At 46.0% G+C, this 25,757-nt stretch overlaps 1 protein-coding gene across 1 annotated transcript in view; it reads right to left on the reverse strand.

Annotated features, from left to right (window-relative positions):
* Window positions 1–182: 182 nt before the first annotated feature.
* GNL3L (G protein nucleolar 3 like) overlaps window positions 183–25,757 on the reverse strand; it is a 30,551-nt gene continuing 4,976 nt past the window's right edge. Inside the window, exons 3-16 of the mRNA XM_016215186.2 lie at window positions 20,334–20,374; window positions 18,698–18,793; window positions 17,854–17,970; window positions 17,009–17,092; window positions 16,706–16,841; window positions 15,711–15,814; window positions 13,772–13,916; window positions 11,647–11,734; window positions 10,945–11,119; window positions 10,714–10,856; window positions 10,364–10,500; window positions 8,386–8,513; window positions 4,897–5,101; window positions 183–3,182 (exon numbers count right to left, since the gene is read on the reverse strand). Coding sequence (XP_016070672.1) covers window positions 3,100–3,182; window positions 4,897–5,101; window positions 8,386–8,513; window positions 10,364–10,500; window positions 10,714–10,856; window positions 10,945–11,119; window positions 11,647–11,734; window positions 13,772–13,916; window positions 15,711–15,814; window positions 16,706–16,841; window positions 17,009–17,092; window positions 17,854–17,970; window positions 18,698–18,793; window positions 20,334–20,374 — 1,682 coding nt within the window. The 3' untranslated portion in view covers window positions 183–3,099. The remainder of the gene's footprint in view (window positions 3,183–4,896; window positions 5,102–8,385; window positions 8,514–10,363; window positions 10,501–10,713; window positions 10,857–10,944; window positions 11,120–11,646; window positions 11,735–13,771; window positions 13,917–15,710; window positions 15,815–16,705; window positions 16,842–17,008; window positions 17,093–17,853; window positions 17,971–18,697; window positions 18,794–20,333; window positions 20,375–25,757) is intronic.

Below are 25,757 nucleotides of genomic sequence, written 5' to 3' on the forward strand. Positions count from 1 at the left end.
CCAAGTGCTGGAAAGGATGTGGAGCAACTGAAATTTTCACATACTGATGGGAATGCCAAGTGGTAGAGCTACTTTGAGAAACAGTTTAGCAGTTTCTGAGAATGTTAAACATACACTTACCATGTATCGCAATAATCCGACTATGTATTTGCTCTAGAGAAATGAAAACACAAAGATTTGGATGCAAATGTTTATAGCAGCTTTATTTGTAATTGTTCAAAACTGGAAACAATCCGGTGACTTCAACTGAGGAATGGTACATCCATCCATACAATGAAGTACGACTCAGAAATAAGGAACTATTGATAAACCCAAAAATGTGAATGAATCTCAAATGTATTACTTAGTGAAAAAAGTCAGTATCAGAAGGCTACAGACTATAATTCCACTTACATGACATTCTCCAAATGATAAAACTATAAGGACAAAGAATAAGCCAGGGTTGCCAGGAGTTAGGGGTAGGGAGGTTTTTACTCTAAAGTAGCAGGAATGAACTTGGTGGTAGTCAGAGGGTAATGGAATTGTTCTATACCTGGGTTGTGTTGGTTACACAATTATATGCATTGTCAAAGCTTATAGAAGTGTACATCAGAGAAAATTTTATTCTATGCAAATTTTTAAAATAAAAATGTAAAAACCTGTACATAAAATAAGCCTACATGCTATATGATTCTTTTTACATGACTTTCATGCTAAAGCAAAACTATAGGGACAGAAAACAGATAGGTGGTTCCCAGGATCTGAGAGTGGGGGTGGGGGTTCACTACGAAGAGGCCTGAGAGTTTTAGGGGTGATGTAACTATAGCGTATCTTAATTGTGATGCTAGTTCACTACTGTGTACATTGTTGAAACTCACAGAACTTACACTATAAAGTTTTAAAATTTTCAATTACAGTTGACATACAATATTATATTAGTTTCAGATGTATAACATAGTGATTAGACATTTATATACGTCATGAAGTGATCATCCTGATAAGCCTAGTACTCATCTGGCACCATAAATAGTTATCACAATATTATTGACTATATTCCTTATGCTGCACTTCACATTCCCATGACTATTTTCATAACTGGCAATTCAAAGGGTAAACTTTATTGTATGTAAATTATATACATACTTTTTTTTTTAAAGGGAAAAGACTCGAGAAACGGCTTTTTAAAAAAAACCTGGGATATGCTGTACAGAATCTGGAGTGCCATATTCTTACCTCGACAATGACTACTTTAGTTCTTCTGTTTGATCTGGGCCAATTTATATTCCCATGCTACTTTTTAACTATCAAGATTCCTCCTATTTCTAGTACTTAGTAACCAGCATCTCTTAGGAGTACTAGAAAATATGGCCTTCGCTGTCCTGGTATCCCAATTTTTCATTGTAACACTACATCTACCAGGAGAGTTTGATAACAAGATAGTGTAAAATAAGTTCAACCCCATCCAAGAAGACTCAGTGAAATTTTAGCAAGACCCTATTTTGTAAAAAAAAAAAAAAAAAAGAGAATATATTTGCAGGGTTGATATGAGAGGCTGGCACACAGCAGGCGCTTAATGGATGTTAAGGAGGCAGTACAATGCAGAGGAAATGGCCTGCTTAGGTTATCACACCTGAGTTCCAATCCTGCCACCACACTTAATATGTCTTGGGTATGTCCTGACAAGTATCTGAGCCTGTTTCTTTATCTTTCCTACATGGGGAGTCTAATCTCTTACTGGCAGAGTTGTACTGAGGGTTAATGGCAGTTACTAGGTCTCCAGAGTTTGGGGGTAATTCTCTCCCCAGGCTGCTCCACAATGGGGGAATGCTCGGCACTCCCCTGATAATCAGCCTCCAACCAAGGACTCACCAGTCCTTCTGTGGTTCCACCCTTAGGATATGAATTTGGGGGTGACAAGATGAAAGGCAAGGCTAAGATGTGGCTCTGGGTCCAAAAAGATGTGGAAGTTTGAGGTGGGGGGCAAACACTGAAGCAATCTGATGCCGACTCCCGTCAAATGTGTCCAGTCTCAGGTAGATCGCTGGGAACTGGATTATCATGCTTAAACCAAACAACACTGGGGAAAATAAGATTATGCTTCTGCTGCCATTATCCACCCCAGTCCCTTTCTGAGGGCCCCTGACACTGCTTGAGCTTCTCTGTGCTTATCTGATGGGGTAGGCTTCCCCAGAGGAGGTGGCTAATTATATTTTAATGGGGTATAATGACTTCTAGACACCAGAAAAGGAGTTGGATGGTGCACCCAATTGACACCTCTCTTGAGGATGCAGCCTGTGAACAAATGGTACCAGAACCCTTTTGAATCATGGAATTCAAAAGCTGGTGCTGGATAAGATGTGGTCAAGGGCGGGGCTCACCCAGGGTACTTCAGTCCAAGGGATTCCTCCAACTCAGTCTGCCCAGAAATGCCCTAAGGTGAGGTTTGCCCCTCACAAACCTGACCACCCTACCAACAGGTGCCTTGTTCTCCCCTCCTGTTTACAAGGTAGTGTTTACATTTCAGCACCATCCAGGCTTATGTGTTGTCTTCTTCCTCTCTCCTATCCCCAGAGCCTTCCAGACACAGAAGGCTCATGGCTCTTTACCCTACTCCCATTGCAACCCAGGTGAGGATTTGTGGACTTGGGTGGAAAGTGTGTGGCTTGCAGCCCACTATGGAAATGTCTTGCCACTGAGATCTGTTGTGGACTGGTAAAGAAATTATCACCCTCCCAGGGACCCCCAGGTCTACCTGCAGCCTAGTCTCTAGATGCATGTTTAGCTGTCCAAGAGGGTTTGGTGAGGGGTCAGTCCCCTCCACAACCCCAACCAGCCCAACCTACAGGGTGATGGATAAACTGTTAGCATCAGATCTGCTGTTAATTTATTTCTCTTGTAAAACATAGTGGGGATTAAATAAAGAGTATTGGGTTGGCCGGTTCCAGACAACTGTGACTTTTTCCCCCTGGAGAATGGAGAAAACAGCATAGGGGAGGTATGGTGTAGGGATTCTTTTAATATGCACATGCTTCAGGGAGAAGCAAACCATTTTATTTCATCTGTATTCCCCCATCCTACTGGAACTGGTACTTGGAGAGTGGAGGGGGTGAGATCAGTCAGTCAGTCACCATCACTGTCATCAGTATTGCCAGAGAGGTCGAGGGCAGACATCATGGAATCGGACAGCTTACTGGCGAGTTTATCTGCAGATGGAAAAATATAAGCAGTCACTTGGTGGCTGGCTTGCCATCAGGAGGCCTGTAGGAGCTGGCCTACACTTACCTTGGTCTGCACCAAACTCCCAAACTGGCTCACTTAGCCCCCAACACCAAACAAAACAACTTGGTGGGCTTTAAGCAGCCACTGCTCAACCTCACAGGCAGAACCATTTGTCTATGCAAGAATGATCACCCCAACACATCTACCTTAGAATGTCACACTCACTGGGCTCCAAGTATTCTTATCCCTTCCTAGCATCAAAATAACAATTTCCGTTTACTGTGCTGAACTTTTTAGCACTGTATCATTATCCTCAAAACTCTCATAGCAAATGGACACTAGGTATTCTTGAGCCTGAATTCTCACCTCCCATCCTCCAGCCACACCCTACTGTTCCTCAGGAAAGCCTTCTCTGATCACTACCCTACTACCATCTCAGACTAGGTCAGGTTCCCTCACTGTGCTTTCAGTATCTTCATAGTGATTACTCCATGGTGCCAATGTCTGTTTTCTTGTTTCCTCCCCACTCCGTGATAAGACCAGGAATCCAGGGCAAGTCATCTCTGGATTCCCAGGCCTCAGTGTGGAACTAGGCCAAGAGTGAAAGAACAGAACTTATGGGGGGGGGGGGGTCAATCAATCCTAGGTTTTCATTTTGGATCCATTAAATACTAGTTGTCAAACCTTGAGTGTGTCACTTAATGTCTCTGGGGCTGTTTCCTCACTTACCAAATGTGGGTAAAACTTTTGCAATGGCTAACGTTAGTGAAGATTGGTATAGCATGAAGACCTAAATGGGCCAGCCACACAACAGACCACCACTAAAATGGAGGAGGAAGTTCTTTTGTGAATTGACATGGAAATATCTCTAATATATATTGAATGGGAAACGATGTGGCTAACTATATGTTCAGTAGACCAGCATTTGTATAGAGAAAGAATAAAGTATAGATGTTTGCCTGTGTACCTATTTCAGCAATGAGACACAAGAAATTAACTGGTCACCTCTAGGAAAAGGCCTGAATGACTAAGGGATTGGAAGGAGAGAGACATTTTACTGTATATCCTTTTATGTCTTTTAGATTTTGAGTACCTTGCCTATTGATAAAGTAAACATATATAGCCTATAAGCTTCCTAACACAGTGTGGTTGCCAGATGAGTAACAAAAGCATCACCTGGGAAGCAGTTAGAATCATAAATTCTCAGTCCCCATGGCCAACCTACCCAATTAGAAACTCTGGCTCAGCCAGACGTGGCTCAGTGGTTGAGCGTCAACCTAGGATCCAGGAGATCATGATTCGATTCCTGGTCAGGGCACATGCCCAGGCTGTGGGCTTGATCCCCATTGGGGCCCTGCAAGAGGCAGCTGATCAATGACTCTCTCATCATTGATGTTTCTCTCTCTCTCCCTCCCTCCCTTCTTCTCTCTGAAATCAATAAAGATATATTTAAAACAAACAAAAAAAGAAACTCTGGGGACGGATCCCAGAAATCAGTGTTTTAACAGGCCCTCTAGCAGTTCTAATATAAGCTAGAGTTTAAGAACCACTGTGCCTACAGGTGAGCCTCTTAACCCATCCCTGCCCCCTAACCCTTGCCTATAGCTGAATACATGGAGGTGCTCACTCAGGAGCCCCTAAAGAAAGGCCCAGGTGGGCCCTTTTTGGGAGCACAGGGGCGTGGTCAGGTGTCCTCACCTGTACGCTTCTGCATCTTCTTCTTATTCTTCAGGGCGCACGCCAAAGCCTGGCCCTGCTGCAAGGGGTCCGTCTCCATGATCCTCTGTACCACTGAGCGGCGGTCCACTGGGCAGATGTTCCTGGGGTAGGAGTCCACATTGCGTTTAGCCCACCCCTTCTGATGACGGTTCGAACTGGTGCAGTATCCAGTGAGCTCTCCAGTCTGGTGAGAGAGAGGACAGCAGTGAGGTCTGGGCCCCCAGAGTACCTCCAAAGACTTGAGCAGAGGGAGCAGGGTAAGAACAGGGAGCCTGGAGCCATGCAGAACTAAGCTGCAAGTCTGGCTCCACCACTGACTAGCAGGAGCTTAGTGAACCTCTCAGCCGCAGTCTGATCATCTGTCAGATGGGGGTGCATAATGGGTAGCTTGCGTGGCTTTCACAAGAAAATGAAAAAGTAGTTACTTGATCAGTGACCATTGTGGTACAATGATTCTTTGACCCTCCAAGGTCTTAGTCAACAAATATTTTCTGATACCTATTTTATGCCCAGCTCTCTGTGGGGACATGCTAGAGAAATCAGTCAGCTGCACTCCCATCTTCAGGAAGCAACCAGGCTAAAAAGAGTACAAAGGGTACAACCAACCATACTATAAGTCAGACTATGGTACGTGTCCACCAGAGACACAGCACAAGCGACAGGTTGAGGGAATGGTGGTGGTCAATATATTTCTGATAGGAGTCATTCCTGACTGAACACTGGAAAAGCACACAGCATACCTGGGCACCCAAAAGGATGTGTGTATGGCTGGAATTGAAGGTACATGTGGGTAGTAAAAGCTAATGACAGAAAGCTCACTATGTTCCAGGTACCATTCTAAGCACACACATATGTATATGTATACATGTACACATACATATAACCCATTTAATCCTTACAACAGTGCTATGGCAAACAAGGGCATGTATGACTACCCACTACACTACAATGAGGAAAAGAGAAGGCTACCAACCACACTATAAAACTCTGGGTTGCAGCGGTGGGGACACAATTCACAGTACAGCACACCTAAATGGTATCTCCCAGAGTTATGCAACAGAGTGGCCCTGCTCAGGGCCATGAACCTGAGTCTGGAGCTTATAGTAAAGAGTGGGGAACTACTATAGGTCCCTGAGGAAAAATGGTATGTTCTGGCACTTATGGTCTCAGTAAGAAATATTATCTATCAGGGGATGGCCTTAAACATACAACTTGACACTGATTTTCCTATGAGCACCAGGGGAACCTTTGAAACTAAGTGAGGATGGGAATGACTTGAAATCCTGCCATTGCCCCAGTGCAGGCCTCATCATCTCTTAAAGTAGAGGTGACAGCTTCCTTCCTGGACTCCCTGCCTCCATTCTGGCCCTTTTCTTTCTAACCTAGTTTTTACCCCAGCTGGCAGAGTAATAGTTCTAATATACAAACTTGACCATGTTGCTTAAGAAACCCTTCCAGGTATTATGTAGCCATAAAAAATAAAGGACAGCTCATGGCCCTGGCTACTGTTGCTCAGTGGTTAGAGCAATGGTCCACACACTGAAGGATCATGGGTTCGATTTCTGGTCAAGGGCATGTACCTGGGTTGCAGGTTCTATCCCTGGCCCCAGTCAAAGTGTGTGCGGGAGGCAACCAATCGATGTGTCTCTCTCACATCGATGTCTGTCCCTTCTCGCTCTCTCTCTAAAAATAAATAAAAAACGTATCCTCAGGTGAGGGGAGGGAGAGAGGGAGGGAGGGAGGGAGGGAGGGAGGGAGGGAGGGAGGGAGGGAGGAAGGAAGGAAGGAAGGAAGGAAGGAAGGAAGGAAGGAAGGAAGGAAGGAAGGAAGGAAGGAAGGAAGGAAGGGAGGGAGGGACAGCTCTTTTAACAATCATGTGGAAGAATCTACAAGATGAATTTGTAAGTGAAATAAGCAAAGTGAAGAACAATACGAATAGCATGCTACTATCAATTAAAATAGATCTCTGTATCTACTTGCATGTATATATGTGTGTGTATAAAGATGAAATAGCTCTGAAAGGACACTCAAATCTGCTAATGGCAACTGCCTCCAAGGAGGGGACAAAGTGGCTGGGAGACAGAAGCAGGAGAGCCCAGCCAGGTGTGGCTCACGGTTTGAGCGTCGACCTATGACCCAGGAGATCACGGTTCAACTCCCGGTCAGGGCACATGCCCGGGTTGCAGCTCGATCCCCAGTCGGGGGCGTGCAGGAGGCAGCCGATCAATGACTCTCCCATCACTGATGTTTCTATCACTCTCTCCCTCTCCTTTCCTGTCTCTGAAATCAATAAAGATATATTAAAAAAAAAAAAAAAAGCAGGAGAGAGATTTACCTTTCCCTGTACACCCTTTAGTACCTTTTAAATTTTATACCATGTACACGTATTACCTAGTCCAAAAATAAATATGAAAAAAAATTTTAAATAAGTAAAATGAAAATAAATAAAACCCTCTGACCTGTAAAAGAAAAAAAATAAGCAACTTTCACAGTTTTCCTATTACCCATGGTTTTAAAGTCAAACTCAAAACTTTCTATAACCAATCTCCAGATTCATCTTTCCCCGTTTCCATCCCACTCTAGCTACCCAACACCACTAGTAATTTCTCCAAACACCCTGGTCTCATCCTTTTGAGCCTTGGTATGAGCACAGGCTGAGCCCCCACCCACAGGCTGCTGCCACCCCCTTACCCAGAGAATTCCTCAGCCTTCAAGAGGTTCCCCTGACCCACAAGTAGTAGAGGCTAGGGCCCTTAGATCCATGTTCTCTCAACCTCTGCACCCACCCACAGCCTGTGTATCTCCCATCACAGTGAAGATGTCTGTGTCTGAAACCCCCTAAAGTGTGATCTCCCGAAGGGCAGAGATGGGGGTGGGGTATGGCAGAAGACGAAGCTGAAAAAGCCTCCAGGAGTCAGAGCACAATGTACTGACTTGATCCTGTAGGTGCTGGGGAGTCATGAACAGGGAGCCATAGCATGGCTGGTTTGGACCATTAGAAACCATGGGATATACATATGCCCAGGTGAGGACTAACAGCTTAAACTAGGGTTACAGAAATAGCAGGGAGAGAAAGAAGCTGACAGCTTCTCAGATTTAAGAGGGAGAAGCCATGGAACTTGGTGACCAACTGTGTATGAGATCCTGGATATTAGCTGAAGGTAAGGATACCCAAGGATACCCAGGTTTGCAACTTGAACGCCTGGGCAGCTAGACAGGCATACCTGTTCTCAGGGCCAGAACCAGGCTGGGAAAGCTGCCTGTGAGAACACGCCTCCTCCTTGGACCTGCCATGGCTTAGCAAAGGATGCAACCTGCCATGCACCCAGGGAGCCCACAGGGTAAAGTGAACAACCCACACCTCCCCGTAATTACAGGCAGACTCATGGGAGCAAGGCAAAAGGGACTGACCACTTCAAAGAGCCCTGGGTAGAGGAGAGGGTTGCCATGAAGAAAAGGGATAGGTACCTTACACACGGTGGTTTTATTTTCCAAGGCATCTACTATTTTCATCATCGGAGAATGGAGCCACTTGATCTCCATTTCGAGTGGGTCCATGTCACCCAACAGCTCATCAGATTCTCCAGTGGCCAAGCCTTTAACACAACCAACACCACTGTCAGGGCCTTGGCTCCTCCCTGCTGCTAGCCCCCTGGTTAGGTCTCAGTGGAAAGGATATGTGGATACTGCTCGAGGGAGTTGGGAAGGAAGGCTCTTTCCTTCCTGCTGGGAGGCCATAGGACAAAGGATTAAAGGCATGGATTTTGCAGTAGGGCACTCGCCTGATGGGAGCTGGTCTTGGAGCCTCAGCTTCCTCATCTGGAAAATGACAATGCCACAAGCCCTATGACACAGGGATGCTATGAGTCATAGCAGAGGACTGGCTGCAATGTACCATCCAGCCACATTGCTCTGTAAATGACAACCACTGGGATGCCCTCTCAGGACCAGGCCTCTCTCCCCCACCCTCTGGCCCCTTGCCTGAAACTGAACTCCCCTGCAAACCGCAAATGTGCTCATTGCATGGGCCAACACCACCTTCATACCTGTTTCTAAACTTCCCTTCCATCCCCTCCCTGGACCTCTAAGTCCTACTCACTCTTTAAGATCCAACACTAGGGCCAACTCCTTTAGGAAATTCTCACTGGTAACCTTCCCCTCTTCTCAATTTCCCAGACCTCCATCTTTTTCCCAAGTGCATTCTCAGTGATGGAGCCCCTCTTGCCCTCACATGCAACCAAGGCCAAGCCTCTTCATAAGAATGAAAGTGGAAATTCCTCCCAACTGCCCACATGATAAAGAGGAAAAGTTCAGAAAGAGGGCTGACTTGTCCGAAGCCACCTGGGAAATAAACTCTAAAGCAGGCAAGTCCTTATCCTCATTTGTAATCCAAGGGCACCAAGAGGCCCAGAGAAGGAAAACTACTGGTCCTCAAGAGAAACTAGAAGACAGGCCAGCCTGGGCTTTCTCTACTACCCCAGAGTGCCCACAGACAGATCCAGAGAGCACTGGGTACCTTTCTAAGGTAGGGTGGAGAAGGAAGGAAGAGCCATAAGCTAGGACAGCAGATGGTAGTATCTGAAAAGAACAAACTTCCTTTCAGAGTTTTGAAAAGTCACATGACTCAATAACAGCTAATATTTACCAAGAAAGTACTCTATATATATATATATATATATACATATATATATATATATGTATATGTATACACACACACACATATATATATATATACACACACACCAGGCACTGATCTAAGTGTTTTTACCTATTAAGTAACAGGTGGATGCTATTGTCCCTATTTTACAAATGATGTCATTGAGACATGGAGAAGTTAAGTAACTTGTGTAGCATCACACAGCTAACAAGAAACCAAAGTTGGATTTGAATCCAGGCAGTCCCTTCTTTTAACCACTTAGCTACTCTGAGCTGGGAGAGTCTTTGACAACGGGGCGGGAGAGCTGGTTTGAATGCCACCTCTGCCTGCCACTGACGCACTATTCAGCAAATATCACCCTTCTGTGACTCAGATGCCTCACTTGCCAATGGAGGGAAGAATGAAAATCTAGGAATGGACACACAGTAGCTGAGGCAAAGCCTAGGATTACATGAGAGAAGGTCTTTTTGAGAGAAGTGTCTCAGTCCACTCCAGGTCCCAAGAGATGGGGAAAGTAAGCTTGCATTTCCTGAACACCTCACTGTACACACAGTACTTTGCTGATTTTCTTCCTATCTACCAAGAGTCACAACTGCCCCCATGGCCCAGATCAGAATTCCCCACCTTGTAGTTGAAAGCATTAAGCTTGGAGCTGGTTAAACAATTTTCTCAAAACCAAAGAGGGCCAGGGAAGGGGGAGGTCAAACATGGAATTTGTTGTCAGGTCTGTGTGGCTCCGCTAGGACAACACCAAGTGCTGGGGAGGCCAGTGCACTCGCCCTCACTTACATTCCATGGTGTCTTCATTGGCCTGCTCTGTGTCCTCAATGTCAAAGACTTCAGTCATCTCCTTAACGATCTCAGCACTAAGATGGGTGGGCAGAGTGTGGGTGGCAGGTGGAAGTGTGTAGAAGCTGATCTTCCCGCTGCAATGGGAGATTGGAGGAAATTGGTGGTGGTGTCATTAAGAGCAAATCAATCAAAGAGAGGATGAGTTCCCAAATCAGAACAGTGAGGGGCAACAAGCGAACCCAGTCGGTGGCTTCTGATCAAGATGGTGAGTTGTTAATCACTGACCCACGGTCCTACAGCTCAGTCCCCTTCACGAAGCCTCACCCCCACTCCTACCCCCTCCTCACCTCACCCAGTCAGCCAGGACGGCTTTGGCTGCCTCCTCCTGACTGTATATGCCTCCCTTCTTCTTCTTGCCCAAGCGCTGGGCCACCGCAGTCAGAAAGTGCTCAGTGGTCTGGAACCCAGAGACTCCATAGTAGTTGGAAATCTGGTGAAGAGAGGAAGAAGAGAAATCAGGAAGGAGAACATAAAGGGCCCTTGGAGTGGGGTAGGGCATGACCAAGAGCCCTGCGCACCTCCTCCAGGTTGCAACGTTGCAGGATGGTCTCCACTGGGGTCACGGGGTCCGCCAGCTTCTGCACATGGACGCAGTTGCGCAGAATGGTGCCCACCTCCGAGTTGGGTCCTGGGACAATGCCTGGGGCATCCAGCAGCCTAATGAACTTGTCCAGGTAGACCTCCTGCATGAACCTGGGCAAGAGTGAGGAGATAAGAGAAGATGCAGGACACTGATGAGTCCTGATGTGTCTGGCATGCTCTAGGCTCCAGGCACATAGTTGAGAGAAGGGGTGAGGGGAAGATGGCGTACAGATGAAGGCAGAGAGATGCAGGGCCAGGAGCTCTGGGCCCTGCAGGCCTAGGACTGATTCTAGTCTAGCCTCAGCCATTGGGGACTGAGCTGTATGACTGTGGGTCAGCTTCTGACCCTCTGAGTCTCAGTTGCTTGACCTAGGAAGCGAAGCTGCTTTTTCATAGCCCATCTTGCATGGCTGTTAGGAGGCTTCAAGGAGCTACTGGGGCGGAGGGGGGCACCCAGTTGGGAGTTTAGACCACACCTAGGGTATACCAGGTAAGTGCAGGCTGTTAATGAGACTCCCATGCCCAGGGGAAGAATCTGAGGTTGCTCCAAGAGAAGGAAAGGGGCAGGGGCTGAAGGTGTGAGAATGGTAGGGGGAATGGTAGAGTCAGTGTAAGTGGGGGAGCAGGCAGGTGCTTACTTGGTGATCCCAGGAATGGCTCCCACACTGCAAGCACGGCTGCGCTTCAGACTGTTGATCAAGCTGCTCTTCCCAACATTGGGAAGGCCTACAAAAGAGCAGCAGCTGGTTCAGGGCAGGAAGGGCCCTTAGGAACATATGGGCCACCCTGTTGTGCCCAGGCAGGAGCAGTGACCAAAATCAGAGCCTGCCCTCTTGCCTTCCCACACCAGGCCCTGACCAAGTCCCTACATGGCCTTTTTACCCCTCCCCTCCATTTGTAAGCACACTGGCTAGATGTGCCCCTCTCTCTAGACATGACACTCACCTCCTACCTACAACCAGCCTGGGAAAGGTGCTTAATGCAAGGTCTCTGTGACATGATCCAACAGAAGTCAGACATTGGGAAGTGTCCGTAAAACAGAAAACCATCTGTCCTGGTGTGTAATTGACCAAGGTGTGGGTGGGGCGGGTGTGAGGGTTCATCTCCAGATGTCCCTTTCTCTGAGCAGCTGTCTGCTTGTGGTGTTTTTCTATTAGGGCACCTCTGGGCCTGTGGATGTCTTTGTGTTTCTCCCTCCCTGGTTCTCTCATTATTACCAATCTCCTTCTGTGTCCTAGAAGTTACACATCTACTGCTCTTTCACAGATGTGCCTGTGTGTGTGTGTAAGTCTCTATTTAGCTGTGTGTGTGTGTCTACCTGCCTGCCTGCCTGTCTTGGTTGTTCTCATTCTAAATATTACTGCTTTTTCCATTTTTCACTCTCTTCCACTCAGTCTTTTTCTCTGATTACATCTCTCTTTCTCTGTACATCTCTGTATCTAAGCACCTCTTTCTTTGCTGGTTTGCCTCACTGTCTCTCATTCTAGCCATTGTCCTTTCTTTTTCTCCTGACCCCACCAGTTCTGCCTCTTTGTCAATTCAGCTCATATTCCTTCCCCCAGTGGGCCCCCCTGTATGTGTTTCACTGTGTCTCTTTTTCTCTTTCCCTATCTGTCTCCCAAACCCCCTCCTCTCCCCATGCATATATATCTATCTCATCACAGACGTGTCCATGTAGCTGTCTCTCTGTGAATCAGGGTATGTGGCTGTATCTGAGGGCCTAGTGTATCTGGGCACATGTGTGTCTCTCTGGCTCTATTTGCTTGAAAGAAGCAGAGTTAAGGTGAGTGTATAGAAGGGGCTTGGTTTGCATGTGTTTTGCCCCTGGGTTTGTCTCTAGAGGTACTTCCTCTGGGTCTATACATGTCTCCATACATGCAGATCTGCACTTGTGTTTATGGATCTGTATGTGTGCATAGGCCTCTGTGTGTGTGTTCTATGTGGCTCTCTCTAAATCTGCCTCTCCATCCCTGTTTATCTCTCTCTCGTTCTCCCTTCAGGTTATGTATACAGGTCTGCCTCTCCATACAAATTGGGTGTCTCCAGCCTTCTTATGTTCCTCTCTACAGGACTCCGTGCACGTTTGTCTCTATGTCCATTTGGTATTTCTTTCTGATCATATCTCCGTCTCTCTGTATGCTTCTGTCATTTAAATGTGTCCCCTTTCCATTGCCCACCAACCCCACCACTTGGCTTCCCTGTTCCTTTTCTGTGTCTATTCAGGTATGCATATCTATACCTTTTTCTTAGTGTACAGCTTTCTCTCAATGTCCTTCTCTGCTGGCTCACTTCCTCTCCCTGATGGTCTACCTCTGCCTCTCTCCAGTTCCCTATTCCAAACTCACCATCCTTCCCTTGGTGCCCTGGGATCCACAGGGGCCCAGGATTGAGCCTCAGCTCTGCCTTATCTCACACAGAAATGAGCCCCTCTAGTCCCTTTCCCATCTCTGGGCCTTAGTGTTCTTATCTATAAAAGGGAGATGTTCACCATTCCTTCCCACAGCTCTGGCAGGATGAGATGGTGCCAACTCCAAGCGTAGCCCTGTGCATTTGACCCATGGTTCTAAAATGCAGCACGCGGTGGTGATTCTGAGTATGCATTCCCACATCCACCAATCCAAATTACAAATCACAAAACCCTTCCTGAACTGCTTCTCTCTTCCCACAAAGAAGGTGACATGAAGTTCACAGGATCCTCTCCCACAATGAAGCCCCTGCCCAAGGAAGAGGCTGGGCCCTGGGACCTCCTCCCAGGCATCTTACCCACAACACCCACACGGATATGGGTGCGCACTTCCCCAAGGCGGCAATAGTTCCCCAGAACCCTCATGAGGTTTTCAGCTCCAAAGCAGGCTTTGCTCTTCAGCAGTGACTCAGAGGCCTGCTCCACTGGCACACTGCAACGATTCTAGAAAATGAGGGATATTACAGAAGAGGCATCAGGTAGGAGACGTGATCTCAGCCCATATTTTCAACTTTCAGAGAAATTTTCAGGGCCTGCCTGTGATCATAGAGATCCTCAGCCCAAAGTGGAAGACTTTTCCACAGGCTCTGAACACCTGCCATTTCGCTGCTCCCCTCAGAAACCCACAGTTCTGTTTTCCCACTGTCTTTGTATCTCCAGTCTTCTTTGTCCCTGCCCCTGCCTACACACATCTCTTGCCTCCCTCAGCAGGGACAGGATAGCATCCTAGCCTCAAAACAGGCCAGACTGGACTTCCAACTCTTCCTCTCATAGGTGTGTGCCCGGCAAATCCTGCTTCCCTTCTCAGGGCCTTGGTGCTCTCGTCTGCACAACAGGGACACCTGCAAAGGGAAAAGAAAATGCCTGGCCCACACACGACCTACCTTCCCTTGATTCCTCACACAGGACAAGGCCATTCCAGCCTCCATCTCTTTAGTCCTCATCCCACCTCTTCTGCCCAGAATGCCCTTCTGTCTTTTCCTCTTTCCTTACTTCCCACCACACCACTGCAATTTTAAATGATATATCGTGTCTTCCAGATTAGCAAAGATTAAAATATTTATATATGAATGTTGGCAAGGGTGAAAGGAAATAGGCCCTCTCACACATTTATCTACTGCATTGGCAAGAAGATAAATGGTACAGCCACTTGCAGGCAGTGGGATGCGATTTGTCAGTTTCTAGGAAAATATTAAATGGGTAATGCCTATGACCCAGCCACTTCACCTTTCAATAGCTAACTTACATAAACATGTGCAAGGGTGTATGTTGAAGTACTGGTTATGATGATAAAAAATTGGAAACTAATTTTACTTAACATCAAAAGGTAGATCTCTATAAAAAGGTCTCCAGGAAAAAAAAAGCAAGCCACAGGATGACATATATGATACTCACAAACACTATTTTCTCTTTATATATACTTCCCTGCATATATAAAGTACAGAAAAACATCTGGATTCTTCCATACTGACAGTGGTGGTTATTTCTGGTTATATATGGATAAAGGATAGTGGGATTAAGGGTATTGGTGAAAGGGTATTTAAGCTTTATCTGTAATTGTTTTTATTTTTTCTACTTTATTTTTTAATAAATAATAAGTTTTACATCTGGGGCAAAACTGAAAAAACGTCCCCAGCACCCAGTTTCTCTCCCTAGAAGCAATCAACGTTTCTGTATACTTTTAATATTTTACAATGAAAATGTATTTCTGTGTTAATGATACAATTAGAAAGTAGTGTGATGTTTTTAGAGAAAAACAAATGAAGGCATATATTTTAAAATTTAACAGTTGCCCAGCCAGGTGTGGCTCAGCGGTTGAGCATTGACCTAGGATCCAGGAGATCGGAGTTCGATTCCCGGCCAGGGCACATGCCCGGGTTGCGGGCTGCAGCTGATCAATGACTCTCTCATCATTGATATTTCTATCTCTCTCTCCCTCTCCCTTCCTCTCTCTGAAATCAATAAAGATATATTTTTAAAAAATAAAATAAAATTTAACAGTTAACTATTTACCAATATGTATTACCCTTACAGCTGGAAAAAATGCTTCCTGAAGAGCAACAATATAGGAAGAAATGAAATGAAACTAATATTAAGTCATCCAGTAAAGCCAAGAGCTCAAAGTAGAAGGCCCAGTTCAATTACCAAAGAGCTGGAGGCCCCAGTCCAAGTCATGATCCCCTATCCCTGACCTCGGGCTACCCTTAAAGAGTCTAGAGGCCCCTGGCCCACGCTTACCAGGTTTTTGACCTGATGTTGGGTGCTGGCCTTGAAAGCCACGGTTGGCAGCTCATTCCGAAGGTAATCTAGCCACTTCTCTATAATCTCCTTGGGGACCAGGTCTGGAGGAAATAGGAACAGATAGAACTGGTAAGGGGAACATGACCTAGACAGCTCACTCCAAAGATGCATCTACCCATATCCAAGGCTAGGCCCACCTCCTGCCAACAGGTTCCACCCCAGCCCTGTCAGGCCCTGTCCAGCCCCCAGGTTAGAGTTAGAAAGGACATTATATTCTAAGGGACCAGTTGGCCCTCCCAGAAGGGACCTCTATTCCCTCAGGAAGAATGGGAAAACTGTTTGGTCCCATGTGCCTGTCTTCCAAGCCAGGGTGCACAGGGAGCCCGAGACCTCCCAAAGACTGTGTTTCCCATCCTCTCTCTGGATCAAATGTCAAGAATAATGTGGATAAAAATGTCTACCATTTGTGAGACACTGACCACACATATACCAAGCACATTATTATTAATTCTCACAACACCCCTGTGAGGTTGGGACAATTGCAGCCCATTTTACAGCTAGAGAAATGGAAGCTCTCGGGAGACATAACTTGTCCAAGATCCCAGACCAAATAGCACAACTGGGATGGGACCCAGCCCTGAGTGACTCCTGAGCCGATTTGCTTTTGTGCCCTAGTCTTTGGGTTCCACCTTGGAAAAGAAAGAAACTCTCCAGGATTAGCCAGTTACAGATAAGGCTCAAAACAGAAAGAACGGGGGAATCAAAGGCAGACAGGCGTGGATTCCATTCCGAACTTCTGCTGCACTGTGTGTGTGTCTTTAGACAAATGATTTCTCCTCAGATTCCTGGCTTTAAAAATTGGAACAAGAATCCTACCTTGCACAACTGTTAGGAATACCATTGAGTTGCTGGGCTTCAGGGTCTAGTCAGAGCTGGTCTTTTAAGAAGGCCTGCCCCCTGCCCTGTCTTACCCAATCCTTCTCAATACCCACCAATCTTGTTCAAGACCAGGACCAGCTTCTTGTTGCCTTCTGCCCGCAGGACAGCCTCCTCCATCTGGAAACAGCGGCAGCCCAATGGGTCCCTGGCATCTAGAACTTCCAGAATCACATCAGAATATTCCACCACCTGCAGGGCAGAGGACAAGGGATGGAGGCAAAGAAAGGACAGGGTAGCAATCGCACAGGCCCGTGAATGAAAAGATCTCCATCTCAGTCAAGAACAACAGAAATGGAGAGGAGATGGGAGTGGATTGGTGCCCTCCCTAAAGGGTCTTAAGAAATGGATCCCCAGACCTTACGGAACTCCTTGTAATAAGCCTTCCTCGTGGCCTCATCATCCAGCTGAGGAAACATATTTAATTCCTGCAAAACTTCCTCCTAAAGGAAAAAACAAGAGAATGGTCCAGGGGAGGAAACAGGGTGAGAACCAGGGCTTTGGAAACCATGTGAGGCTGGGGGAACCAGGTGAGTCCCAGCCCACCAAAGAGTAGCTCTGACTAGCCAACAAAGCTGGGAACCGGAAGGACAGACAGGCCCACATGGTACCTATGTGTGCCTGCGTGTGTGTTCAAGCACCAGTTAGAGGCCTAAGTGTGCACATGGGTGTGTAAGGGAGGAATGTGAGAGGAAGGTGTGAGAAAAACAAACTATGGGGGACATGGTATGGGGAAGGCAAAATCTGTACTTTATGCTAGAAAAGGGACTATGAGTTGGAAAGTGCACATTCTGTGAGATAAGCACGTATGCCAGAAAGGCAGTAAGAAGCCCTAGAAGAGGACATCCCTCACATACACTTCTCTCCCAAACCTCCCCTCATACTCTGTCCCTCCCCCCAACCCCTTCCCTTATTCCTACATCTCCCTACCCCCACTCCCAACCCATCTTTGGGTTCCAGCTTGGGAGAAAGGACCTATCCAGGGTTGTCTAGTCACACCTAAGGCTCAAGGTGGCCCTTTACCTCCCTCTCACCCTCCCTCCCTCCCTCCCTCCTCACTGTTTTCCCATCCTCTCTTCACTGATTCCCTACCTCCCTTCCAACCATCTTACACCTTCTCTTCTCCTTTCAAAGAGCAATGGCAAAAGATGCTCTTGAGCAAACCCACACCAGTCCTAGCCAGGGGCAAAGACTGCTCTCTTACCTTGGACTCAAACTCCTCCTGGCGTCGCAGGACATCCTGACAATAGCTCTCCATGGTTCTGCGTCTGTGTCTCTCCTGCTCCCGGGCAGCCTGCTGCTTCTCCCTCAGCTCCTCAACCTAACAAGTGTACACACACCAGGACTGCAGCTGACTAGCTCTGCAGCCTGAGAAAGGGATGGGAGACCGAGAGGAACAGGGAGAGGATGCCAGAAGGAGGAAACAGTGCGACATGGCCAGGTAGGAGGAGCAGGGGTACAGGGCGAAAGCATAAATGAAAGCAGGAGATAAGGGGTTTGAGAGAAAGAAAAAGACAGAGAGATGCAGGACGGGAAAGCAGGGCAGAGAACAATAAAGGGCATGGGAAGCGGAGAGGGACTGTGTTTCTGGCAGAGGGTCCCTTTAAGAACAGAGGGAAAAGAGGACAGAGTCATGGAGTGTCCCACCATTTAGAGAGCAGGGAGAGAGGCTGGAAAAGGGGAAGGAGGACACCTAGGAGAGGGAGATGACAAGAAAGTCAAAATGAGAGTATTTCAAAGAAAGCATGTCGGCAATGCAGAGAATTTGGATCAGATGAGATGAAAACTATCTGCCAGTCTGATGTCAGAGAACACACTGGTGAGGCTGGTAGAGGCCATTTCAGTGGAGCAGTGGGAACATAAGCCAAACAGCAATGGGCCGGGAGGTGAGCAACGGAGACACTAAATCAAGTAACAAAGTAACATCCTCCCTTGCCCCTTCCTGCCCCTACAACCCTAACCATTCTAGCCTTTGCCCTTCCATTTACCTCCCTTGTAGACCAGACAGTCAAGGCAAGCCCTTCCCTCCCCCATAGTAAAGGCCTTACCCTCTTCTTCTTTAATCCAGCCTCCCGGTTGGCATGATCATTGGGATGCACAGACTGGGGAGTGGAGACCACCTTGAAGGCTGCTTTCTTCCCGTTCTGCTTTGCAGGATGGTCACCAAACAGGTGGAAAAAAATCAAACAGAGCTAAGTGAATCCATGGAAATCACCCCTCCCAGGGGGGTTAAACCTTCTCAGAAGTGTAGTTGTCAGGGGAAAGGGACGAGAACAGCAAGCAAAAGGAAGGGCTCTGGCCCTGGCCTGTGTGGCTAAGTGGTTAGAGAATTGGCCTGTGCACTAGAGGGTTGCGGGTTTGATTCCTGATCAAGGGCACATACCTGGGTTGCAGGTTCAATCCCCAGCCCTGGTCAGGATGCATGCAGGAGGCAACCAATCGATGTGTCTCTCACATCGATGTTCTTCTCTCTCTCTCTCTCTCTCTCTCTCTCCCCCTCCCTCCCTCCCCCCCCTCCCCCTCTCTCTCTCTCCATCCCTTCCACCCTGTCTAAAATTCAATGGAAAAAATGTTCTCAGGTGAGGATTAAAAAAAAAGAGAAGGGCTCTGCCCCAGAGGTATGCCCATTTGGCTAAAAAGAAACCCTGACTCCCCTAGCCAGGCAGGGACTGACTGAAGAGCCCCAGGAAAGGGGGGGTGCAACTGGGAAGGTGTCCCAAGTAAAGGCCAAGGGAAAAGCTAAGTAGTTCTCAAAGTGTGGTCCTTGGACCAGCACCAGCAGTAGCAGCATCTGGCAACTTGTTAAAAATACAAATTCTCGAATGCTACAACAACTGAATCAGAAACTCGGGTGGGGCCCAGCTATCTGTGTTGTTTTTTTTGGAATCCTCACCCAAGGATAATTTTTTTCCTTTGATTTTTTGGAGAGAGGGAGAGGGAGGGAGGGGGAGAAAGAAAGGGAGAAACATTGATGTGAGAAAGACACACATCAATTGGTTGCCTCCCATACACACCCCAACGAAGACGGGGAGTGAACCCGCAACCCAGGTATGTGCCCTTGACCAGGAATCACACCCGTGACCCTTCAGTACACGAGGCAATGCTCTAACCACTGAGCTGCACCAGCCAGGGCGCAATTCGTGTTTTAATTAGCCCTCCAGGTAACTCTGGAGCCCTGGTTAAACTGTGAGAACTTTAACAATGCTAAAATTTGAGAAACACTGCTCCAATCCAAGTCTTACTTGTCCATACCTTTCCTAGCAGGGCCAGGAGATGTAGGAGCCGGGGCCAAAGATTATGTTTTGACCTTTCTCCTATCCATGAGTGATAGGCACTGGGACTCAGACAGACTCAAGTCCCAGCTGTACTACCTTGAACCTAGGAACTTTCTCACTGAGGCTCAGTTTCCTCATCTAAAAAATGGGACGATGACCATCCCTACCAAGGTAAATCAAGCACTAAGCAGCATATGGTTTGTGGTGTAAACTTAATAAATGCTGCGGATTCTCTGCTGCGGCCACTCAGAGAAGGAAGGAAAGCCAGATCCACTGAGTTCAATGTGATACTCTGTCTAGACTCACCCAACATCTATTGGGTTTTGTGGGCTCCTTCTAGGGCAGGCAACCTGTTCCTAGCCTTACCCCAACAATGGGCATACCTTACCTGAGGGTAGGGCCAACTTACCTTCTTACAGCCTTTGGAACCTTTACCTGGCTTCTTATTTTCTACAAAAAAAAAAAAGAGCTATCACTCACCTACTCAACATTCGTTGGTACCTTATCAAGGCCAGGCCACACTGGGAGCTAAGGACGCCTCTGACACCACGTATGTCTAGGCCCAGGACAAGACAGACAGGGAGATAGCATCAACATTGTAAGAAGTACTGAATATGATGGTTGGGGCATTATTTCAATGCAAATTGAAACAACTGTTAAGGAATCCTGTGAAAAGAATGACCTGAATATCTGCTTGTAACTCCTCTCTCTCCCCCAACTTCTGGCAGGAGGCAACTCAACAATTTCAGCACCTAGCTAAGGTAGGGGGCTGGCACCCTGGGAAAATGATCTGAGGAGTCCCAGTTGGCTAAGCCAGGATAGATGCCCTAAGCACATGGGGAGAGAACAACCCCTTCCTGCCAACCCTGCTCAGCCCATTGCCTCCAAAGGGACTTGCCCTATTCAGCTAAACTGCAGCCTCCCTTAGATAGAAGGAGGAGAGAGCTCACTTGCCCCAATCACACCTTAACAAAGCCCAGGAATTTAAGAGGCCTCTCCACCTTCAATGGGAAAGTCCCACCTGTCATCCCATTCACCTCTGGCCTCTAGGGAAGAGTGGCTTTCCTTAATTCTCACCACCTGCAAGGGGGCTAAGGAATTCCTAGAGGGGGAGATTCTGGAAGTTCCGGGTATAAACAAATAAAGGAACAGCTTGAGATTACCAGAACAGGCTCCCTGACCACATCCGGTGGTCCACACTGAAGCACAGTTAATGCAGGAAATGAGAATTATACACTACAGTAGTCCCCCCTTATCTGCAAGATATTTGTTCCAAGAACCCCAGTGGATGCCTGAAGCCACAAATAGTATCGAATCACATATATACTATGTTTTTTTTTTATACATACATACTCTTTCTCTTAAAGGAAACACTTTTGGGGTCATTCTTAAGTAAAATAACGGTTACTTAAACACAAGCACTGTGATACCAGGACAGTCAATCTGGTAACAGTGACAGCTAAGAAGTGACTAACAGGCAGGGAACGTCTACAGTGTGGATACTTTGGACGAAAGGATGATTCATGTCCCAGGTGGGACAAAACAGGACGGCACAAGATTTCATGGTGCTACTCAAAATGGTGTGCAATTTAAAACTTATAAATTGTTTATTTCTGGAATTTTCCATTTATTATTTCAGACTGCAGTTGACTGCTGGTAACTGAAACTACAGAAAGTGAAACGGCGGATAAAAGAGGACTACTAGATTGCAAATTCTTGAGGAGGTTCAACATACTTCAAAGGAACTGCATGAGAAAAAGATTCCCAAAACCTGATATTGAATAAAAATTCAATAGATGTAGTAAGAACAAAACAGACATCACTAACAATAAAATTAATAAGCTGAAAAATCGAGGGACGTGCTTACTTAAAACAGAACAAAAATCCGAAGAAATGGATATTATGAGTAAAATTAGAAAATGGAGAATAGATCCAGGAGAGCTATTATATAAATAACAGGAGTTTCTGCCCTGGCTGGGTGGCTCAACTGCATGGAGCATCATCAGATACACTGAGGTTGCATGTTCAATCCCCGGTCGGGGCACATACAAGAAGCAACCAATGAATGCATGAATAAGTGGAACAATAAATTGATGCCCCCCCCACCCCGTGTGTCAATAAAAAATAGTAGGATTTCCTGAAAGAGAAAAAGGTACAAATGGAGAAGCATTTTTAAAAATAATAGATAAAAGTTCCTTTAGTCGTAAGCAGGCTTGAGGTTTCAGATTAGAAAGGCTCATGTAGCACCAAGATTAACACAAAAGACATATCCTGGGCAGATGCTGGTGAAATTTCTGAACTCCAAGGATCAAGAGAAAATCTTATAAACTTCCAAAGAGAACAAATTTCCAACAAAGGCAAGAGCAGTAGATAGCCTTCTCAAATCTACAACTCTGAACTCTGACGACAGAAGAATAACCATCACAAGTTCCGAGACAAGGGGCTGTGTTCCAAGCTAAATTCCTATACAGGACCAATAGATCACTCTTATGTGAAGTTTACAAAAGAAAGACAGATGTGTGAAGATTATCACCTTGATTCCCTTTTTTTCTTTTTTCTCGTTTTTTCTTTAAATGTATCTTTATTGATTTCAGAGAGAGGGAGGGAGAGGGAGAGAGATAGAAACATCAGTGATGAGAGAGTCATTGATCGGCTGCCTCCTGCACACCCCCAACTGGGGATTGAGCCCGCAACCCCGGCATGTGCCCTGACCGGGAAGTTGAATCGTGATCTCCTGGATCCTAGGTCGATGCTCAACCACTGAGCCACACCCGGCCAGGCTTCTTTTTTCTCTTTTTAAAAAATTTTAATTGATTTGAGAGAGAGGAAGAGAGAGATTGATTTGTTGTACCATTTATTTCTACATTCATTGATTGATTCTTGTATGTGCCCTTACTGGGGATCAAATTCACAACCTTGGCACATCGGGATGATGCTCTAACCAACTGAAGTACCTGGCTAGGGTACCATCTCTATTCCCTTTCTGGTAAAACTACTTGAGGAAGCATACTAGCAAAAATAAAAATTAAATCAGAATAAAAATCTCAAGCTAAAGGAAACAAATAATGGTGGGCAGGAAATCTATTAAAACTTACCATTAAATCTTTTTAAAATGGTAGTAATGTAGCTAGGAACTATGATACATATTAAGAAAGGGTTCTTTTTTTAAAATATATCTTTTTATTGATTTCAGAGAGCGGAAAGGAGAGGGAGAGAAAGAGATAGAAACATCAATGAGAGAATCATTGATCGGCAGCCTCCCGCACGCCCCCGACCTGGGATAGAGCCCGCAACCCGGGCATGTGCCCTGACAGGGAATCGAACCCTCGAACCCCAATCGCCTGGATCCTAGGTCGATGCTCAACCACTGAGCCACGCCCAGCCGGGCAAAAAAGGATTCTTAAAATTCAGGAAGCATATCATAACAGCTCAGAACTAAAATACCAAATTATTTCAGCAAAATCCAGGAATCAAGCAATAGGAGTTGGAAAACCAAAAGCAAGAAAGCATACTTTTGCCTCACTTTGAAAGAGCAAAATAAAAACAGTCATTATTTGCTCTGGCTGGTATTGTTCAGTGGTTAGAGCATTGGCCTGTGCATTGCGGGGGTCATGGGTTTGATTCCCTGGGTTGCAGGTTTGATCCCTGGTCCTGGTCGGGTGCATGCAGGAGGCAACCAATCGATGTGTCTCTCTCACATCGATGTTTCCCTCTCTCTTTCTCTCTCTCTCTCTCTCTCTGTTTCTCTCTCCCCCTCCCTCCTTCGCTCCCTTCTACTCTTTCTAAAAATCAATGGAAAAAAATATCCTCAGATGAGGATTAACAAAAAACCCCTAAAAAACAAAATAGTCATTATTTAACTTTGGTAAAGTGGTAAGAGAAATTTAAGTTTAATTATGTCCACTATCAATAAAAATGCAATTACCAACATAACTTTAATTACTGGTGGAGGATTTTTTTAAACAATCAATTTTTTCAAAGTAAGTAAATAAGGGAATAAGAAGAAACGAACAAAAATATATATAGTAGTAACATGGGAGAAATTAGATCAAACATATTAGTTACCACAACGAATGTGAATGGGTCGAATTTCCCTACAACAACAATAACAACAAAAAAACCAGACCCCCAAGTCTCCTTTTCTTGCAAAGTACTCATGTTGCAATGAAAAGAATGTGAGGTTTGGAATGAACCAGGTCTGGCCATTTTACTCAACAATTTCCATCTGCCTGAGAGCCTGCACTGGATTCAGGCACACAATGAAAGAAAATACATCACGTAGAGAGGGGAAAAACATCTGCTTCAGAAAGAGGGAGGAGAAAGGGAGAAGAAGAGAAGAGCGGAAGGGTGCAGCCATCACTCACAGTACTTCAGCACCCAGGAGTCACTGTTAATCTGTTGCTGCTTCTTAACAGCTTGAGAGAGAAAACAGCTACTATTTTGTAGCCAGCCACACATAGATTCCTATTCTGGCTCAATAACTGCCTATCTATATGACCTTAAAGAATTTTCTCAAATCTCTCTGAGCTTAAATGTCTCCACCCACCAACTCTGACATCAATCAATATTCAAAGGCAGAGCTCTCCATTCACCCATCATCGCCCCACTACATCCCAGTATACCCAGCCTGGCACTGACTCCAGCACCTACATTCTCCCTCTGACCCTGCTTCAAATTTCCCACTGTGCCCTCTAAAACTCCCCTAATTCTTCCATCTTTCCTCAGGAACAATTCCCCCAAGCTCTTGCCTTAATAGAGACTCAGGTCTGAGGACACTGTTTCACCTGCAGGCCTCTGGAAAAGTGGCTGCTGTTTTCTCTGGCACATGAATACCTTGGGGCCAGTAGGTAGAGGAGGTGTTTTCTGGACTCAACATCGCCAAACCAAGAGTATTTCTCCCTCTTGTTAAAAAAAGAAAAATAAAGAGGGAGGAAAATCCTGCTCCTTTTTGAGACTGCTGCTATGCCTGTCATCTATGAGTCACTTTTTCTCATTTATGGAAGCACATGGCTCAGAGCTTTACTTTCAACCCTACTCCTGCCACCATCAATCCAGGTAACTTTGGCGACCTCTGGGCCTCTTCCAACAATCCAGTTTCCCACTTCCTCAACATCCTCACCTCCAGAGACCCCTAATCCATGCAGCCACCTGCCAACCCACTGCTAGGGTGACATCTATGATCATCATCTTTAACTGCCTGTACTTCAGAAAGTAAGTCTCAGACACCCCTCCGGACTATCCTCCAGCTCACTTGTTCAACCTCCTAGAGACTTTTAAAACACTGAAACCTCCATTCTGTTCCTCATTCATCAGCCACCCGCTTTCCTCCCTGTGCAGTCTGTCATTACAGTGGATTGTAAATCTTTTAAGTGATAAAACATACCCTCCTTTTTATTAACCATTCAAAAATGTACAACAGAAACAAAACATAAACACAAAAACAAAAAAATGTACGACAGCTGAAACCGTATTTGAACACTTTTGATAGAGCTCCCCAATAACATTCCCAGATTTAATCACTATCGTTACCATTTGGGTCCAAAGTATCTCTAGCTGCACCACTCAGCATTGCTCCCATCTACCACTGCAATAATCTTCCCAGTTATTCATTACATACTTTAGCTGCAATTCATCAGTGAAAATCTTTGTTTTGTATGTACATGTAAAGATTTTCTATTCAATTTAATGTTTACCATTTCTCCCACTAATATAAGTGTGTATGATTGCTCTTAAACAGGTCATAAAGTTCCAAAATTAAAAAGTGTACTTTAAGAGGTCTCCTTCCCACACTTGTCCCTAGCCACCGTGGACCCCTCACTGCACTAAGAAACCA

This window comes from Miniopterus natalensis, chromosome X, assembly GCF_054644295.1.
Source record: "Miniopterus natalensis isolate mMinNat1 chromosome X, mMinNat1.hap1, whole genome shotgun sequence".
Lineage (NCBI taxonomy): Eukaryota > Metazoa > Chordata > Mammalia > Chiroptera > Miniopteridae > Miniopterus > Miniopterus natalensis.